Source organism: Xiphophorus hellerii, chromosome 14, assembly GCF_003331165.1.
Source record: "Xiphophorus hellerii strain 12219 chromosome 14, Xiphophorus_hellerii-4.1, whole genome shotgun sequence".
Taxonomy (NCBI): Eukaryota; Metazoa; Chordata; class Actinopteri; order Cyprinodontiformes; family Poeciliidae; genus Xiphophorus; species Xiphophorus hellerii.
The window spans coordinates 785,351-804,708 of NC_045685.1; the positions used below are offsets into that span (position 1 = coordinate 785,351).

A 19,358-nucleotide genomic window follows, 5' to 3' on the forward strand; every position below is an offset into this window, starting at 1 on the left:
CTAATACACTTGAACTTAATCTTTGCTCCTTCAACTCCTGGAGCTGTTGTTTGAAAGTTGCCTTGGCAACAGGTCTGTGTGTGACGTTAAGCTGACAGAATGGAAAAGAAAAAGAATACAATTGGTTTCAAGTTGTTCTCCTGGGTTTCTACGTCTCTGGACTAATTGCATCATTTGTTTGTAGAACGTGGCCATATTCAAAGCAATCATAAAATAGGATAAAATATTATATAAAGCACAGGAGTCAAAATTTGTTACATTTTAAACCATGGCTCCTACAGCAGCAATTAGGTCAAATTAAATTATTGGCCATTATAAAAGAGAAATTTATTTAATCCTCTATTGCATCTTGACAGAACTGACAGAAACCAAATTGTTTATATATCTACATCCAGAGAGAATACATAATTTACATGTCCAAACATCGGCACTTTTCACATATTTAACTTAAGCCACATATTAAAGAAATTAGATCAGCAATATGGGGGCTATAACTATTCTTTGCGACAGATTACTGCTCATCCTGCATTGGAACCATATATGCTTTTGTGGACATAATGACATATACAGGCGTCCACCGTCCCCAGGTGCATGTCACTAGCCGTGGAGGCTAATAGGCGATATCCAATGCATATTGATGGTCACTCTACATCCCAACTGCCCCATCTAGCCCCAAACAAAATCCCACTGAAAATCTTGACGAGCTGAGACACAGATGTGACGTGCAGTGGTGTTTTCTGGCATGGACCATCACCCAAGGCAGCGCCGTGTTGGGGGGACGACATGAGCTGAATTTTGCAACTGTTTTCAAATGTAGGCAAGCATTGAGCAAATATACACACTAACTCCATAAATCAGAATATGACTGAAAAGTTATTTTTTTCACTAATCGTATCACTAACTTCAATGAGTGTCACAGCAAAAGGTCTGAATACTTATGACCAGGTGATGCTTCAGTTTTTCTTTTTTAATAAATTTGCAGAAATGTCTACATTTTTGTTTTTTTCTGTCAAGATGGGATGCTGAGTGTACATACATGTAAGTGACAGATGTTTTATAGATTAATTGGATGACTTATGTTTGAACATCTTTACATTTCTTAGTATGCTTAATTCCTGCTAAAATGTTTCTGTTTTCAAAAAGTATTGTTTATATGATAAGCTTCATCAGGATGTAAATCCTGAGTTATTGAACATGACTGTACTCAGATTTAAGTTTTGGTCTTATTCTTAACTCCCCCATCCCCACCCACTCTTCCTCAATGCGTCCCCACCAATTTGCAACACAAAGTTACACCCTTGGATACACCTCACTTTACATGAACATGTTTTGTTCATGTGGATTGAATGTTGGAAAGGATGCCCCAGTCTGTAGCTCCACTCTATTTTATTAGTTTAAGTGAGTCTGTTCCCTCACCTAAATAGTCTCTTCCCTCTGGAGATACGTAGAGGTGGAGGTGTAGAGAGCACTGTGCTAGGAAGTAGTGATGGGAAAGAGTTGGACTGAGTGGGTCTTTATATGCCTGTCTCTTATCTCAGGCCACACTGCCAAACATCATGCCACATTTGCTTTTAGTTTCACATTTCTACTTTTACTTGAAAGATCAGCCCTGCAGGACTTTGAAGGAAACAATTTCTCCTTCGTGCAGGCTTGGATTTCAACAAAGGAAGGATTTGATAATGGTAGTATCTACTTTCCTGTCTACTCATATGTTCCATGTTTAAAATTCAAACCTTTTCCGTCCATTTGGTATCTCAGTGTTTCAAAGTCAACATCCTCTCTTCTTACGCCCTATCCATCATTCAGTCTTAATCTAGTTCAAATATGAACTCTTTGCATGGCCTCCTGTACCTTCTGAGGATTTTCAAGTGCCAGACCTGTCGACCCAATTCCACCTTGATCTACAGTCTCTTTGCTCATTTAATTTCAGCGCATATCTGTCCCTGAATGCCTTCGCTCTCCATCTGCTATCCATTTGTTTCAGACAAGCACTAAACAGTATGTTATCCAAGAAACAGGGCATTGGTGTTCCTGATTTCTGCTGTTTTTTTCAGCTCAGATGATGCAGCAAAGCAGAGCAATTCCTGACGGATTTTTTTTTTTTCTAAACCCCTCCAGGGGGTCTTTTGTGGGCTCTAGTGTCCCTTATATGATAATAGGCTGACAGGAAACAGGGAAGGAGAGGGGGGAAGACATGCGGCAAATGTCGTCGGGTCCGGGAGTCGAACCCGCGACGGCCGCGTCGAGGACTCAAGGCCTCCAAATATGGGTCGCGCTAACCGCTACGCCACCACTGCACGCCCCCCCTGACGGATTTAATGAGTTCACTGCAGGGCTTGTCTCTATGGAGTTGTTGAAATTATGGGTGAGAGCAGAGAGCAAGAAAATTTGCCAGGAATGATATAAATTTACTTAGTTTCATGATTTATCATGAAGTGTTTCTATTTGCAACAGAAAGCATGACAAAAGAAAGTGTAGTGTACTGTGGAGGTTAGGGACAAATAGCTTAAATCTGTAAATATTTCATACTCCTTTTAGAAATATTTTACTATCATATTTTACTATCAAACTAGCCAATGTCACCTAACCCGAAACAAAACAATACCAAGACTTTTAGGGGCAGAGATCAAGACCGATGTAGGGCGAAACCAGGTCAAGACAAAAACCAGCTCCCCCAAAATGTTGGTACAGAGGCAGATTGCCAACATTAGCTAGCTTACTAGCTATGTATTAGCAAGCAACTTATACATAGCTTGCTTGGAGTTGAATTGGTACATCCAATGAAAGCAAGCATGCAAATAAATAAATTGGGCAATATTCTTGCAAATAAGTAATATTTTCCTTATTATGGCCTTGATTGCTCTTGAAAATGTCAGAGACTGAGACAAGACGGAGTACAAATGCAATCAAGACCATCAAAAAGTGCTCTCAATTCCAAAAACGGTCTCCAGTAATACAGCAGTAGTTCAAACATCAAACCTACCTTAATATCCAATAATACATACATTGGAAACCATCTTTTTTTAAGGTTTTGTTGGCTCTAGTGGCCTTTATTTGAAAGTAGTTTGACAGGAAACAGGGTAATGAGAGAGGAGGAAGACATGCGGCAAATGTCGCCAGGCCGGGAATCAAACCTGCGACCACAGCCACGAGGACTAAGGCCTCAATATGTGGGTCGTGCTTTGCCCCTGCACCACCACAGCACCCCTGGAAACCATCTTAGCACTACAGCAGAAGCTGACATTATAATCCTTATAATGCTCTTAGAAGTACAATCAGTATCTAGGAAATCAAATGTCGCTCTTTGATTACTTGCTTTTTAAACATCAGCCAGTGTCAAGTATCATTGTGCCTAAGTATTTCAACTTCCTAATTTGCATTTTCTTTGGAATAATTATTCTAGGTATGCTTGATGACAGAGGTCGCGCTAGACTTTTATGTTATGTGTTATTTGACGGACAGCATTAAAAGAAATTGGTCATTTACTATTTTTACCCGTCACATTATAATCATATTAACATTAGGCTATTTAGCTGCATTTTTATGCGGTTTAGTTAATATTCACCTAGTTGAACCGTGAATCCAGATCCCATCATACATAAAGCAGATAAATTAATCAAAATTTTTCTCCTAGTGACATAAACCACTAACTGTGGCCCCAATAACTTATAATAAATTAAATTAAACAGCTCCACTTAAATTACCAGCACTTCACCCGCTGGGTTCTGAACGCACAACCTCACAAATTTCTCCTGGTCGCATCTGCACTAGTTCATCAGTCAGTTGGATCTGACTGATCCAAACCGATCAATTGAACTCCGCAAGTTTTTTACCCTATGCCCTATGTCCAGACGTATGCTTTTACAAGGATTTTTTTTTTTTTTTGCGTGGTTTCGCTTCCCCGAAATGGACAGGTGTTACGTCTGCCGCGTTCCTCCTGAGCGCCGCTTGAAACTGCAGGATGAGTTCAGTTTAATTCTTCGCAGCGGCGGAGTCGCGTCCGCATCAGCTGTGCAGCGCAGTGCGCATGTTATGGTCTAAATAACTTCTGCACTTTTATTTATTTCCTCACAATAAACTACCAACATTGCATTCTCTTTAGTTTTCTCTGGTCTGTAATGGAGACTGGAATTAAAGGCGTCATGCACATTTGAACCAGACGCTCTAAAGCATCCTGTCCATAACTTTTCAACAGTCTATAATATCTGCCCATCATGTGCACCAGTCAAGGGTGTTAATTATAACCTGTCAAATGACGGACAGGCTTTAAATTTTCCCATCGTTTAAAAAGGAAAACAGTCAAATACGGAAAATATTCCATTAACGCGACCTCTGATTGACAAAGAAAATCTATGAATAGACAAATTCACTGCAGCATGAGTTTGTCTCTGCAAACAGAGCAGAGACATTGGATTATCGTCTGTCTAATGAGAGGACACTGTGGTTCAGCAGAATCAGATGCAGATCATGAGATGTTAGGAATTCTACTCAAAAGCCTTATTTTTTATTTGAAGCATTGATTGGGGATCTGAGCACAATATCCAGTGAGTTCACTGGACCTGTCAGAACACAAAGACCTGTGTTCTGACTGGTCTTTGTCAGAACACAAAGACCTGTGTTCTGACTGCATCAGCCTGATGATGGATATGACAAATGAGTGTTTGGTTTAGTTTGTCACAAAACTAAACCAAACACTATAATCTATAACGGTGAAGTTTTTTGTTGTTTTTTAAGAAAGGTGTGTTCTTCCTTGCCTTTACTTGTTTTACCTTTAAATGAGCAAGCCTTGCAAAATGAAAAGCCTCAAAGACTCTCCTTGTTAAACGATGTTCCAGGTTTCATTTTCACAAGAACTATTGGAATTGTTACTAAAAGGAACTTGCATACAGAAATTCACAAGCATATCGCCACACTTTAAGGGATATAACACTTACAGCAATTCATGAAACCATAATTCAGTCTGTACAATATTCATACATCACTGTAGTGGTTTGGCTCATCCACAAAACAGGACAGGTCCAAGCTCCAACAAAATATCAGATCTCATTATATCATGATCATCAAGGCTGATCTTCTCTCCAGTCATGATTTGCACCAGTCTAAGTTCAGGAGAAGGGCAGCCAACATCTCTGCAGACCCAACACATCCTGGACACAGCTGTTTATACTTTTACCTCCAGATCACCTAACAGTCAGAGTACATATGTACGCACGCACGCATGCACACATACATACATAACATAACATAGAACCCAGTGGTTAAAAAAATATCTCCAAGTCTGAATATAACTGACAAATCCATCATATCCCTAGCAATTTTCCTCAGACTTCTGACACAATATTATTCCCATTAACTTCTAGATGTGAAGCCAGCACATGACAACCCTGCGTTAAACATACGAGTCATGAGAAATGGAGGGTCACAGAAAGGCTGTTGAAATGATCTACGAAGGACCTTGCTGGAAAATTTGAACATGTAGTTGCATTCATGGAGCCAAAGGAAGTTTTTACTTTCTTGCTTCTGCAATCATTACACTGGTACATTGCTGTCTTTGTTGTACAATAGCTCCACCTTGTGACTGATAAAACATATTGACCAAATCTCTCTAGTCTTGTTTCTATGAGTTTGCTTTGGTAATCGAAAGAAATCTATTTCAAATAGCACGGTGCACCTCACCTTGGCAGTCAAAGACAATGCCTTGATATCTATAAGTTGGAATTTAGAAAATAAGAATACTGTACAAGTTAGGAGAGAATTTTTAATGGGTATAGTAGCATTCCATTTGTGATTCCTCTGAATATTCCACTGCACCAGTCTAATGTCATTTTTTTGGTCAACAGGCTGGAGAGAAGCATTACCACCCCACATGTGCCCGATGCGCTCGCTGTGAGCAGATGTTTGGAGAAGGAGAAGAAATGTATCTGCAAGGTGAGGGGCGGCTGTCACATGCTGGACTCATATTTTTGGATCCGTTTTTATCATTTTATTTCCCTCTTCTTCCCACAAACAGTAAAACACAGTGGTCAGCAATTCCAAGGAATCTGCCATAGTAGAGACTATTCTTCCAGGGGTCCATACTACCAACATAACAAAAGAAAAGAAGAGCCTTAAAACCTCAGAACAATATGGACAAAAGGAGTCATCATCTCTGAGTGCCTGCTGGCATAGCTGCTGAAGTCCTGTCCAGTCTAACCCAGCTGTTTATATTTATCTAAGCCACTAAGTCACTGCTGATTTTCTACATATTCCTGTTCTCTTAAACTGGCACTTAGAAAAGTATTTCTACCTTCTAAAGCATCTGGGACCCCGTTCTGGAGTCAAATTTTTCTATGTCTACAGGAGATAGAAATATTGAATTGTTGATGCCCTTTGGACTAATTCTGTTTGGGCAACCACTTATGGGAAGTTCTTCGCTCTTCTACGTGGATAACAATTCTCAATGTGGTTCTCTGGAGTCCCAAAGCCTTAGAGATGGTTACATAACCCTTTCCCGACTGATGGGTGTTAGGGATTTAGTTTCTCATTTGTTCTTGGATTTCTTTATATCATGGCATGATATGTTGCTTTTGGGATCATTAAACCCATGTCACCAGGTTCAGACAAGTTCCACTTTAGTGACTTTTTGACTCTTCAAGTCAGACAGTAATCAGTGCAGATGAGGTTAGTGATTTTGCACTTAATATCTGGTTAGCAAGGGAGTATTAATAGTTTTGCATAGGGTCACATTGGTTTATATGGTTTTTATCCTTTAGTGAATTAAATTATCATTTGAAAACTGCTTTTTGTATTTCCTCAGAGACTTGGAGGTAAAATGGAAGACAACACAACCTGAAGAAGTAATAATAAAGTAATAAATGATAAAGTAATAAATATCTGCTATATTTATTATATTTGCTTTATTTATTTATATCTGCTATAAACGTACTTATCATGAAGTACGTTTGAACAAAAGAGCAATATTTGGGAAGGTATCATTTGCAACACATAAATTCAACAAAGAAATATTGTCCATAAATGAGTGAGCTGTTGTTTGAATCAGAATCAAACTCTGAAAACATTGAATGTGTAACAGTTGCTGGGTTTATCTGCTTTTGTCTTCAGGATCATCTATCTGGCATCCTCCATGCAGACAAGCTGCCAAGCAGGAGGAGAAAAGCAAGGTGGGTTAAAGACACCTGCAGCTGAGAGAGATGGAGCATAAATTGTCAGAAAAACTATTTCTAGTTGTAGAATCAAAGGTGTTAACTAAGGTTTAAGAAAGTAATATTGGATTCCCTTCATTCATTTCAGTTTACATGTAGTAGCAAAACTAGGCTGATTTAAATGGCATAAAAATGTCTGCTGAACATCTCTACGTTTTACCCTCAGACATTGAGGCAATTGGAAATGTCTGCTGTTTTCTTTGAAGTTATTATGTAGCAACTACCTGTAGTTCATTTCATGATATTTTAAAACATCAGTTGACAAGAAAAGATATATCAGGGCACTTTACACCAAAAAATTACATACATTTAAATTTGACTCTGATATTAGCAGAATAGACCCTCCAAAACATAGCTGCACAGTGCAATAGCATTCTGAAGCCATTGTAGATACAAGGAAATAATATGAACTGGCAACACACACTCTAAAGGTCTATTTGAGCTGTCGTTCATTTTATGGACTTATTTACATTGATCTCACTTAATTATTTTGGTTTAGTGATGACAACTTACTTTTTGTGTTCAGTTAGCTTCAAAAGTTACAAATCTTGAACTTAAAGGAACATTTTATTTTGACTTTACTTGAAACAATTTACTCAATGCCAGCTGAATCAATATATTATAATCATCTAACTCAATTCATTAAGATTTTACAACTGAATTTATTAGGTGTGTTTAAAATGCCAAATTTAAGTCAGTCTTACTGAAATCATTCAGTTTACTTCAAATAAAGAAGGAAACTAATAAATTATCTTTTTTACCAGGGTTTCTTGGCTCAGGCTATCTTTATTTAAGAGAAGTTAGACAGGAAAGTGGGTAATGACAGAGAGGGAAGACATGCAGCAAAGATCATCAGGCTGGAATTGAACGGCCACATTGAGGACTAAGGTCTCCTCATGGGGGTTGTGCTCTATCCTTCCATCACCACAGCAGGTACAGGATCTGTCCCTGGTGAAGCTTGAGTCATGACATCAGACGTAGGATACGCACACAGCACTGAACTTAATTGTTTCAAATGTACCTTTGGAAGTGTATGCTAAGAAGTGTCCTCTAAAAATACACTTTTTAGAGAATACTCTTAAAAAGTACTTTAACAGTGCATTTTAGAGAATACTATAAAAAGTGTATTTGAAACAATTAAGTTCAATACTGTGTTCATATCCTACGTCTGATGTCATGACTCAAGCTTCACCAGGGACAGATCCTGTACCTGCTGTGGTGATGGAAGGATAGAGCACAACCCCCATGAGGAGACCTTAGTCCTCAATGTGGCCGTTCAATTCCAGCCTGATGATCTTTGCTGAGTAAGACTGACTTAAATTTGTCATTTTAAACACACTTAAAGAATTCATTTAAAAACACTTAAATTGAGTTGGGTGATCTTATTGAATTGAGTACATGATAATATATCGAGTTGGATAAACTTAATGAATTGTGTCAGATTTTTTTAGATTATGGTATGTCTCTCACAGTGAACATGCACCTAAGATGAAAATTTCAGACCCTTCCATGATTTCTAAGTGGGAGAACTTGGAAAGTGGCATGGTTCAAATACTTATTTTCCTCACAAGTTCAAGAAATTGTAAAAAAACATCAACATACATTTAAAACTAAGACATCTTTTGACATCGGAAAGTCACATTTGCAGCAAAAAAGTACCAAAAGTCCTCTAAGTTTATAATAAATTTAGGAGATGTTCATCTGGATCTAAAGTGTAAGTTGAAGGCTCAGGGTATTTTCTGGTATCATAACAACACCTCTCGGGTGCAGACTTGCCATGGAATGGGATCCAGAAAACATGGCTGAGACAGAGAGGAAGACACTGCAACATGATTGTATCAGATCTGCACCCAGGAGATGTTCTGGTGAAGAAAATGAGCCCAGATCTACATCTTGCAATTTGAAATATATCCAGAAACATATCCCCTGCTTCTACCACCTCAATCTTAGAAGATATTTGGCATTTTTTGTTGCAAATAATTTTCAAAGGTTTGAGGTCTTTGACTCCTTGGTGGCCATTTTGTCTCTTTCATCTACAATGACCCTAATGCGCCATCATAGTCTTAGCACAACTTACTAAGGGTAAAAATTACAAACTGTAAGTGTTTATTGTCTAAAGGTATCAGTAGTTGAGTTTGGTCAGTTACTCTGATAAAGATCCTTTAAAAAGGCATTTACTGGGACTCTGAGCTGAGAAACAAATAATCAGAATGGGATTTCTCCAGTAAAATGCAAACAAATATTGGCACAAAACTGTTGACGTGTAATCAGTTGATCTTATAATATTCAATCAGTAAACAAACTGATGTAGGGACAATGGTCCTCCCTTGTATAATTCTCTAGAAAAACCCTCAAGTTATAAGTGTTTATTAAATAAAATAATTTATTCAGTTAATTTTGTGGAAAGCAATCACAACTGATGTGCAAAATTGTTCTGTATTTGTTATTTTGTAGAAACATCCAATTGCTGTTGAAATAGTGTCATATCATCAGCAAACCATGAGACTTCAGTAGTCCACCCTGTGATCCACCTCTTTTCTATATTCCTTATGACCTCTCCTTCTCAGAAGCAGGTCCGGATACAGCTCAGTGATGCCCCTAATAAGCAGGTGGGTGCGCTTGTCCTTGCAAGCCCATCTCCAAATGACCCACTTCCTCCTTCCTGCCACAGTCATTAGCTGCATGGGTTGGTTCTAACTGTTTGAAACTGCTAGGTTGACCTTCCTGCCATTAAGTATTAACTGTTGCTGCAGTCAACAGCTCGTAGATGTGAGCAGAGTGAAAATGATCAGTCTGTGCACGGCCACTGATTATTTCAATCAGTGCTGTTTGAACTGACCATTTCAAACAGCACTGACCCAGTGCTTTGAATTGACCCAGCCATAGTGAAAACACCCCCACAACATAGATTGGGGGAGAGGTTAGATTATATTTGACAAATATTTGTGTCATAAAATGGGTTTGTAGGGATGGTGAAGATATTAGCAGTCAGACCCAGGGTGTAGTGCAGAAGTGAGTTTAATGATCATCTCAAGGAAGGTTCACAAAACCAGGAAGCACAAGTGAGCAATGAGACATGACCACAGACACAGGAATTGCAACAAAGACTTCACACAGACAAGGATCCAGCTGGGCACAAGAGACACAGTTGAGCTTAAATACACAAGGATTAATGAGGGAAACAGGAAACAGCTGGGGACAATCAAGGGGTAGACACGACAACACAGGGACTAAATTAACTGAAAAACACACAAATCCACATCCTCACAATTTGCTCATGATAATAATTTATTTCAACATAACTTTGACTCTCTCTCAGCTTGTGTGCTCTAGCTGGTATCTAGTTTAAATGGGCCATGTCACACTGCTTTGCAATTAGAAACAATGGATTGCATGTGATATGCTCACAGTTCGTCCTATTAAACTTCTTGAATATATCCAAAGATCTTTGGAATCTAAAAATGATAAATATCACCCTTGGTGAAGGGTGATATTTATGAGATGAACCGACAATGTGCATCTCATTGTCAGTTCGCAATGAGATGAACAATCTCTAGATCAATACTTGGTGACTCAACTCACCAAAAACACAGTGTTGTCTGACTCACTTTGTTTTATTGTCAGATTAAAGATTTGGTGTAAAAAAAATCAGATCCCATTGGCTGAGATGTAGAGTGGGATTCTTTGGCAGGTTTTCTTGTGTCTGAAAGAAGAAAATCTTAGACAAATCAGATTTCTATATGGAAAGAGCTGCAAAATATGGAGAGCCATTTCAGTCAAAATTAAATAAATAAATAAATAAATAAATAAATAAATAAGTAATTGGCTTCTTTATTCCTATTCATAATTATTCATTTATACACTTATTTATTTATTCCCGCATTGCCTGTTCTTTTCATTTCCTTATTTCCTTTATTGATTTATCTTTTCCATTTTCAGTTATCCATTTTCCTTATTCCATCCATCCATTTTTTTCCGCTTATCCGGGGTCGGGTCGCGGGGGTAGCGGCTTAAGAAGGGACTTACCTCTCCCCAGCCACTTGTTCCACCTCTTTCAGGGGAATCCCAAGGCGACCCTCCAGGTCTCACTGTCATTGCCGACATGAGCGTTGAAATCCCCCAGCAGAACAAGGGAGTCCCCAGGAGGGGCACTCTCCAGTAGCCCCTCCAAGGACTCCAAGAAGGGTGGGTAATCTGAACTGTTTGGCCCGTAAGCACAAACAACAGTCAGAACCCGTCCTCCCACCCGTAGGCGGAGTGAGGCTAGCCTCTCATTCACCAGGGTAAACCCCAACGTACAGGCGCCGAGATGGGGGGCAACATCCCCATCTTGGTGCCTGATGCCCACTCCTGCCTGGCGCCTCTCACCATGGGCAACTCCAGAGTGGAAATATATCCAGCTGCTCTCAAGGAGACTGGTTCAAGAACCAGAGCCATGTGTCAAGGTGAGACCGACTATTTCTAGCCAGAACCTCTCAACCTCACACACTAGCTCCGGCTCCTTCCCCACCAGAGAGGTGACATTCCACGTCCCAGTAGCCAGCTTCTGCAGCCGAGGATCGGACCGATAGGGCCCCCTCCTTTGTCCACCACCCATCCCGTACTGCACCTGACCCCTTTTGCCCCTCCCACAGGTGGTGAGCCCATGGGAAGAGATACCCATGTCTCCTCTTCAGGCTGAGCCCAGCTGGGCTCCATGGGTAAAAGCCCAGCCACTAGGTGCTCGCCATCGGGCCTCCAGGCCTGTCTCCAGAGTGGGGCCCCGGTGACCTGCGTCCGGGCGAGGGAACACTAGATCCATTGTTATTGATCATCATAAGGGGTGTTCAGGCTGCGCTTGGTCTGGTTCCTTATTAATTTATAATTTTCCCATTTTCCTTATTCGTTTCTGCTTCATTTTGATGATGAGGAGGGGCGGTGTCTTCAGGCTACATCTTCTCCCAATTGGTTGGTTAGCATCACACTGTGCATTGCTTCAAGAAAGATGGCGACCTACCAACAATTTATCAGTGAGCTGGAGCTTGGCAACTTTATTAGAAAACAGTGTTATAACTCCTGACTTTCTTATTTTTCGTGTGGACGCTCAGACAGAACGTGTGTTTCAGTTAGCTGCTCTCATGGACTCACAGGTTCACTGTCAGGATTTTCATAGTTTGGACCAAACTGATAAATGAAAATGAAAATTAGCCTCACTCTTTTTAAACTTTTAACATAGCAACAGCTGCAGATTTAAGATGAAAGTTCGATTCTTAATTTTAAAAATTATAATTAAACATTGCAGTTGTTTCAGAAAGAGTTTCAACCCTTCTGTGGTCGTAAGAGACAGGGTCATTTAGACCCCATGAGTTTTTTATTCTGTGTGAGCTTTTACAAGGGTTCTTTTTGTGTGGTTTTGAAAATTGACAGCCTGACGGAAAAGCAGACTAGACTGGACTGTTCCATTCAAAGGGTGTGTCCACCTACACCATCCTTTCTCAGACTGTGGTCCGCAGGCGCCCCCTAGTGGTCTACCCAGCAGAAGAAGACAACAGAGCTCTATTTGTGTTTCCCTTTTTGCTAATTTATCCTTCAGGAAGCAGGACACTAAAACACTGAAACTAAAACTGAATTGACGTCCACATGATTTTGTGCTTTCAACCCCTTAATTAAGCCATTGTTGACAGTGATTCCACTGAGTGTCTGAATGTGCTATCTTTCCTAGCCGTTCAGCCTGCAGTGGGTTTAAACAGTGAGTGTGTGCGTTTCAGGTGACCCGGACTTCCTCTGAGAGCATCACTTCAGTTCCTGCATCCAGTGCCTCTGGCTCACCCAGCAGAGTCATCTATGTAAGACTGCTCACTGGACTGTAGCTTTAATATGTTCTAAAAAGTTATCTTTGTGTTGTTTGAGCAAAGTAAGAGCTGGTTAAAAACATTCTCCTTGTTTTCTGGTTGCTAGGCCAAACTAGGAGAGGAGATGCTGGACTATAAGGACCTGGCAGCACTTCCAAAGACAAAGGCTATCTATAACATCGACAGGCCTGACATGCTTTCCTACTCTCCTTATATCAGCTACCCATCTGAGGAGAGGCACTATGGAGAGGTACGATACTTTCTTTGAGCTCACAGATCATTTTTGTTAAGAGTTCCAGAGATTGAATTCAAAGGCCCCAGTCTCCTACAGCAGGTACAGGGTTGATGCAGATAACTTTAGGTCTCTTAATTTTGCAGAACTGTTGCAACATGTTGGTACGTTTGAGGGCTTTGCAATGTTAAGATCTTCACAGAGCAACTGCATTTATACTCAGATTAAATTAAGTACAGATGGACTACCAAATTTCAAATGAAATTTTATTTGTATAGCACCTTTCAGTTCAAGGCATTTCAAAGTGCTTTAGATCACAAAAATACAAAGTCATAGAACACAGAGTCAACAACATTACATTTTGCCATCATTACACATCAGATTATTGATCGTTTCATAATTATGTTTCAAAAGCAACTCTAAACAGGTGGGTTTTCAGTCTAGATTTAAAGGAACTCAGTGTGTCAGCAGTTTTACAGTTTTCCAGAAGTTTGTTCCAGATTTGTGGTGCGTAGAAACTGAATACTGCTTCTCCATGTTTGGTTCTGGGGATGCAGAGCAGACCAGAACCAGAAGACCTGAGAGGTCTGGAAGGTTGATACAACAACAGAAGATCTTTAATGTAACCATTCAGTGATTTATAAATGACCAGTATTTTAAAGTTTATTCTCTGAGCTACAGGTAGTAAGGACTTTAGAACTGGGTGATGTGATTTTTTTGGTTTTAATGAGAACTCGAGCAGCGGTGTGGATCAGCTGCAGCTGGAGGATTGACCAGTAAAGACACTGTTGCAGTAATCAATGCAACTAAAGATAAACGCATGGATGAGTTTCTCTAGATCTCGTTGAGACATAAGTCCTCTGATCCTGGAAATATTCTTCAGGTGATAGAAGACCGACTTTGTAACTGTCTTTATGTGACTCTGAAGGGTCAGGTAAGAGTTCATCACTCCATCCAGATTGACTGCTGTTTTTTATGTTTACTGAATAGACAAGAAAAGACAGAACAAGGCAGGACAGGGTAAGGCAGGGTGCAAAAGGCCAAGGCAAGATACTATACATGATGTGAACATAAAACTGGAAAAACAAGCATCAAGCATTATATTTTCTCAAATGTTATGAAATATTGGGATGAAGACAAGAATCAAGCAGGTCTTTATGAGTCTGAATAAAGAGAATGAAGACCTTAACTTAGTGTTTAATGTGTGAGTGCAGTTTGATAATGGAGTTGGCTATTTATGTAATTCCAGGTGTGTTCTGGTTGCAGAGAAGTTGGTCATTTGGTTCTAGCATTTTCTAGAAAAAATACCCTATCAATAATTCGGAGCGAACCCGAGATGAGGGAAACAAAAAACACCAAAAAAGTTGAAGCCAAAGATTCAGGGGGTGCACTGACCAAAGAAACAGAACTTCTGAGAAGACCACTCACAGTGAAAAAGAAGTGCATAAAAAATGTGTACTAGAGGATGGAGAATATCATGCAAATGGTCATAGATTCACACAGAAGTGCAGGAACAGAACCATGTGGAAGAGCAGAGTTCACTAAGGTCTCATCAAAGAAAAAGAAAAACAGATGAAATAGAGGATATAGGAAGCAATGAAGTTCTGGAGCAAGATGGTTTTGAACTTTCTGTAAAAAGATGTCATGGCTCAACACCAACTCCACAGAGCAGATAGAAGGACATATATATAAAAAAATTCCCTTCTCACCCACCGCGGGTGGTTCTTATCCTCTGAGCTCGGGTCCTCTACCAGAGGCCTGGGAGCTTGAGGGTTCTGCGCAGTATCTTGGCTGTGCCAAGGACTGCACATTTCTGGACTGAGATGTCTGATGTTGTTCCTGGGATCTGTTGTAGCCATTGGTCCAGTTTGGGGGTGACTGCCCCGAGGGCCCCGATGACCACAGGCACCACTGTGGTCTTCACCTTCCAGGCCCTCTCCAGTTCCTCTCTGAGGCCCTGGTATTTCTCTAGTTTCTCGTGCTCCTTTTTCCTGATGTTGCAGTCGCTTGGTATTGCTACATCTATCACAACGGCTTTCCTCTGTTGTTTATCCACTACGACAATGTCTGGTTGGTTCGCCATTACCATTTTGTCTGTCTGGATCTGGAAGTCCCACAGGATCTTAGCTCTGGCGTTCTCCGCCACCTTTGGGGGTGTTTCCCACTTTGATCTCGGGGTTTCCAGTCCATATTCTGCACAGATGTTTCTGTACACTATGCCTGCAACTTGGTTATGTCGTTCCATGTACGCTTTCCCTGCCAGTATCTTGCACCCTGCTGTTATGTGCTGGACTGTCTCAGGGGCCTCCTTGCACAACCTACACCTTGGGTCTTGTCTGGTGTGGTATATCTGGGCCTCTATTGCTCTGGTGTTTAGGGCCTGTTCCTGGGCGGCCAGGATGAGGGCCTCTGTGCTGTCCTTGAGTCCAGCTTTTTCCAGCCATTGGTAGGATTTACTGATATCAGCCACTTGGGTTATTTGCTGGTGGTACATCCCATGTAGGGGCTTGTCCTGCCATGATGGTATCTCTGGCACCTCAACCTCCGTTCCCTGTTGTCTGAGATATTCACTGAGCACATTGTCTGTTGAGGCTTTGTCCCTGATGTATTTATGGATCTTAGTTGTTTCGTCCTGGACTGTGGTTCTCACACTCACTAGTCCTCTGCCTCCTTCCTTGCGGCTTGTGTACAGTCTCAGGGTGCTGGATTTGGGATGGAATCCTCCATGCATTGTTAGTAGTTTTCTAGTCTTAATATCAGTGGCTTTTATCTCCTCCTTTGGCCAGCTAATTATTCCAGCAGGGTATCTGATTACTGGCAGGGCATAGCTGTTTATTGCGCGGATTTTGTTCTTGCCATTGAGCTGGCTTCTCAGGACTTGCCTTATTCGTTGGAGGTATTTAGCTGTGGCTCCTTTCCTTGTGACCTCATCGAGGTTGCCATTTGCTTGTGGTATACCTAGGTACTTGTAACTGTCCTCTATGTCTGCTATTGTTCCTTCTGGGAGTGAGACCCCTTCTGTGCGGATGACCTTCCCCCTCTTTGTGATCAGCCGACCACACTTCTCTAGTCCGAATGACATCCCAATGTCCGTGCTGTAGATATATATATATATACATATATATATATACTGCAGTACAGTGAACCCTCGTTTTTCGCGGGGATTACGTTCCAAAAATAACCCGCGATAGGCGAAATCCGTGAAGTAGGAACCTTTATTTTTTTCATAATACATTGAAACCAAAGAACAAAACCTTTTTACAGGCCCAAACATTTGTTTAACAAATAAAAAGTACTGTAGAAACTTTTTTTTTTTTTTTACAAATAACTACTGTACTGTAAAATAATAATTTTAATACAAACTGAAGGCGGATTCCAGTGCCCGAATTGCGGAGATCAGCAACCCCCCCACCGCGACCTGAGTGATTGGATTAGAACGGGAGAAAATAAAAAATTATTATGAAAAAAAACAAAACAAAGTACAGTAGGACAAATAGTGACTCACGTGTATTTCACTGCTCTTCTGACTGAGCCGCTGCATCCTGACTCCGCTCTGTAGCGTTTTTTTTTTTTCTTCTAAAGCCCGCGGTGCAGGTGTGTTTTTTCATGAGAAGAACATACTGTAGTTATCGGTAGTTGTTGTCGCTCTTATTTTTTCTCGGCAAAAAGATTCTTATAAACCGACATGCCACCATCGATTATGTTAAATTTGGCAAGCTGTTTTACGTACGTGTACATATTAAACTGCAACGTTGTTGACACACAGGTAGAGAAGAAGCGGAGAGACTGTTTAGCCAATCAGAATGCAGAACACAATGCACGATGCAAATCCGTGAAGCAGCAAGACCGTGAAAGATGAACCGCGAAATCTCTGTTCCAAACTACGAACATTTTTGCCCCCCTCTCCTTTCTTCAGTTGTTTTTCTGGAAGATCAGTAAATAAATAATTGGTGTTTTACCATCACCTGGTATGAAGTGTGCTTTAGCCTTAGAGTTGCATCGCAGCACAGCACAAGAGGAACATCCAGCAGAACAGGACGGTTTGCTTTTATGAGTACTGCAGGCTGGGTTCATGCCTGATATAAATCTATTTATATATGTTATCACATGGCCTTATATATATTTTTATACATTGTCTTTTCATATTTTATTGTTTTTCTTCTTTGCATACTAGGGTGGCTTACAATGATTCCAAATACTGTATAAACCTGGTGTTGTTACATGTCAGTCATCAGGGGGCATTTTGGGGGGGCAATCAGATGGGTAAGTGTGTGTGTGGGTGTGTGTGTGTGGGGGTGGGCGTGTGTGGGTGTGTGTGTATTAGGGACGCTCCGATCAGGTTTTTGGCTGCCGACTGCGAAACTGATCACCCATTAGGGCTGATCACCGATCACTGCCGATCACCTGGATTGGCTGTTAATTTTTCTCTTCAGTTATAAATGCTACTCTGTTATCTGGCAAAATGGAAACATGATCTGGCAATAAATTCACCTAATTTAGACATAAAACATGCAAAATACTTGCAGGCAAACTGCAGCAGCTACTCAGTCAAAAGGACAACTGATGAACCTGCAATCAGTAAAACAATATTTAACAGTAAAGTTCTCAGTAGCATAAATTATGCATGGGTCAAATAAATCTGGTCTGACTGAGCTGAGTAATTCTGCAAAACACAGAGAGGAGGCAGAGGAGATCGACTTTTTTTCAGAGATTGTCTGTGTTATGTTAGGACATAGCGAAAATTGTAATGCATATGTAAAATACCTTTTTTTATTGTTTTACTTACATGCTGCACCTTTAAGCAGACGTTCGGTGTGAGAGTTCACTCACAGAAACAGCGGAGCAGAAACGGCGCTACGTCTGTGAAATATACAGTACAGACCAAAAGTTTGGACACACCTTTCTAATTCAATGGGTTTTCTTTATTTTCATGACTATTTATAAGGCAAGAAATGCCACTTATTAACCTGACAGGGCACAGCTATGAATGAAAACCATTTCAGGTGACTACCTGTTGAAGCTCATCAAGAAAATGCAGAGTGTGTGCAAAGCAGTAATCACAGCTAAAGGTTGCTACTTTGAAGAAACTAGAATATAAGGGCTATTTTCAGTTGTTTTACACTTTTTTGTTTAGTGCATATTTCCACATGTGTTATTCATAGTTTTGATGCCTTCAGTGTGAATCCACAATGTCAATAGTCATGAAAATAAAGGAAACTCATTGGATTAAAAGGTGTGTCCAAACTTTTGGTCTGTACCAAAAGTACAGACCAAAAGTCATTTTGTCATTTTCTGCATGGATTCTTTGAAGCCATGTGTCCTTTTGTCTGGAAAAAGTGTCTTAATATTTATTTACACCATTTATTTTCTTGTCTGAGTTTGACCCTATATCTGTGGTCTATTGAGAAATAGCTTAAGGATCCAATATGGTTAATACAGACAGTTTTTTATTTTTTAATCTAATCTATATATGGAAGGAGGGAAAGCACCTTTCAAGCATTGATGGACTTTCCCAGTGAATTTTACAGGGATTTCTGGTCTGAACTCTGTGTTGATCTCATGGAGGTTTATGAGGAGACCTTTGCTGTAGGAATTCCACCTCAAAGCTGCAGGAGAACTGTTCTCACATTGCTGGCCAACAAAGGTGATCTTCAAGACATTAAAAGCTGGCGACCTGCCTCTCTGTTGTGTACAGATTAGAAAATGTTGTCAAAGGTGTTGGCAAACAGACTGAAAAAAGTGATGGATCAAGACTAAACGCAAACATACTATGTTCCTGGCATGTCAATGCAGATGTCTTATAAAGAGAGAGTGATTAAGTCTTTTTTGGAGTAATAAGCTTTGGGTATCTACAGAGGAAGGGATTGGTTCATCTAGAGAGCAGAACCGCTGCATTCAGATTACAGTTTATATAGAAATGGGGAGGGAGGAGGATGTTTTTTGGAAACCAGCAACAAGTGTTGTTGTGATAAAGAGTAGGACGTTTTGGCTTGGATGTTTCTTTCTTTTTATTATATTTATGAAATTAAATTTAATTAAAAACTATTACATTTTTAATAGTTTAAAATTTTATACTTAAATTAAATGTAAGTA

General features: G+C 40.2%; 1 protein-coding gene across 10 annotated transcripts in view; it reads left to right on the plus strand.

Moving 5' to 3' along the window:
• Positions 1 to 19,358, plus strand: part of ablim2 (actin binding LIM protein family, member 2) — a 133,337-nt gene that overhangs the window by 73,847 nt on the left and 40,132 nt on the right. For 7 of the 10 annotated variants that reach the window (XM_032583209.1, XM_032583208.1, XM_032583210.1 and 4 more), the window contains exons 7-11: positions 5,841 to 5,928; positions 7,102 to 7,160; positions 9,770 to 9,811; positions 12,950 to 13,027; positions 13,140 to 13,283. In XM_032583209.1, the coding sequence (XP_032439100.1) occupies positions 5,841 to 5,928; positions 7,102 to 7,160; positions 9,770 to 9,811; positions 12,950 to 13,027; positions 13,140 to 13,283 (411 nt within the window). The remainder of the gene's footprint in view (positions 1 to 5,840; positions 5,929 to 7,101; positions 7,161 to 9,769; positions 9,812 to 12,949; positions 13,028 to 13,139; positions 13,284 to 19,358) is intronic. The other 3 variants (XM_032583212.1, XM_032583218.1, XM_032583211.1) reach the window with 2 other exon arrangements.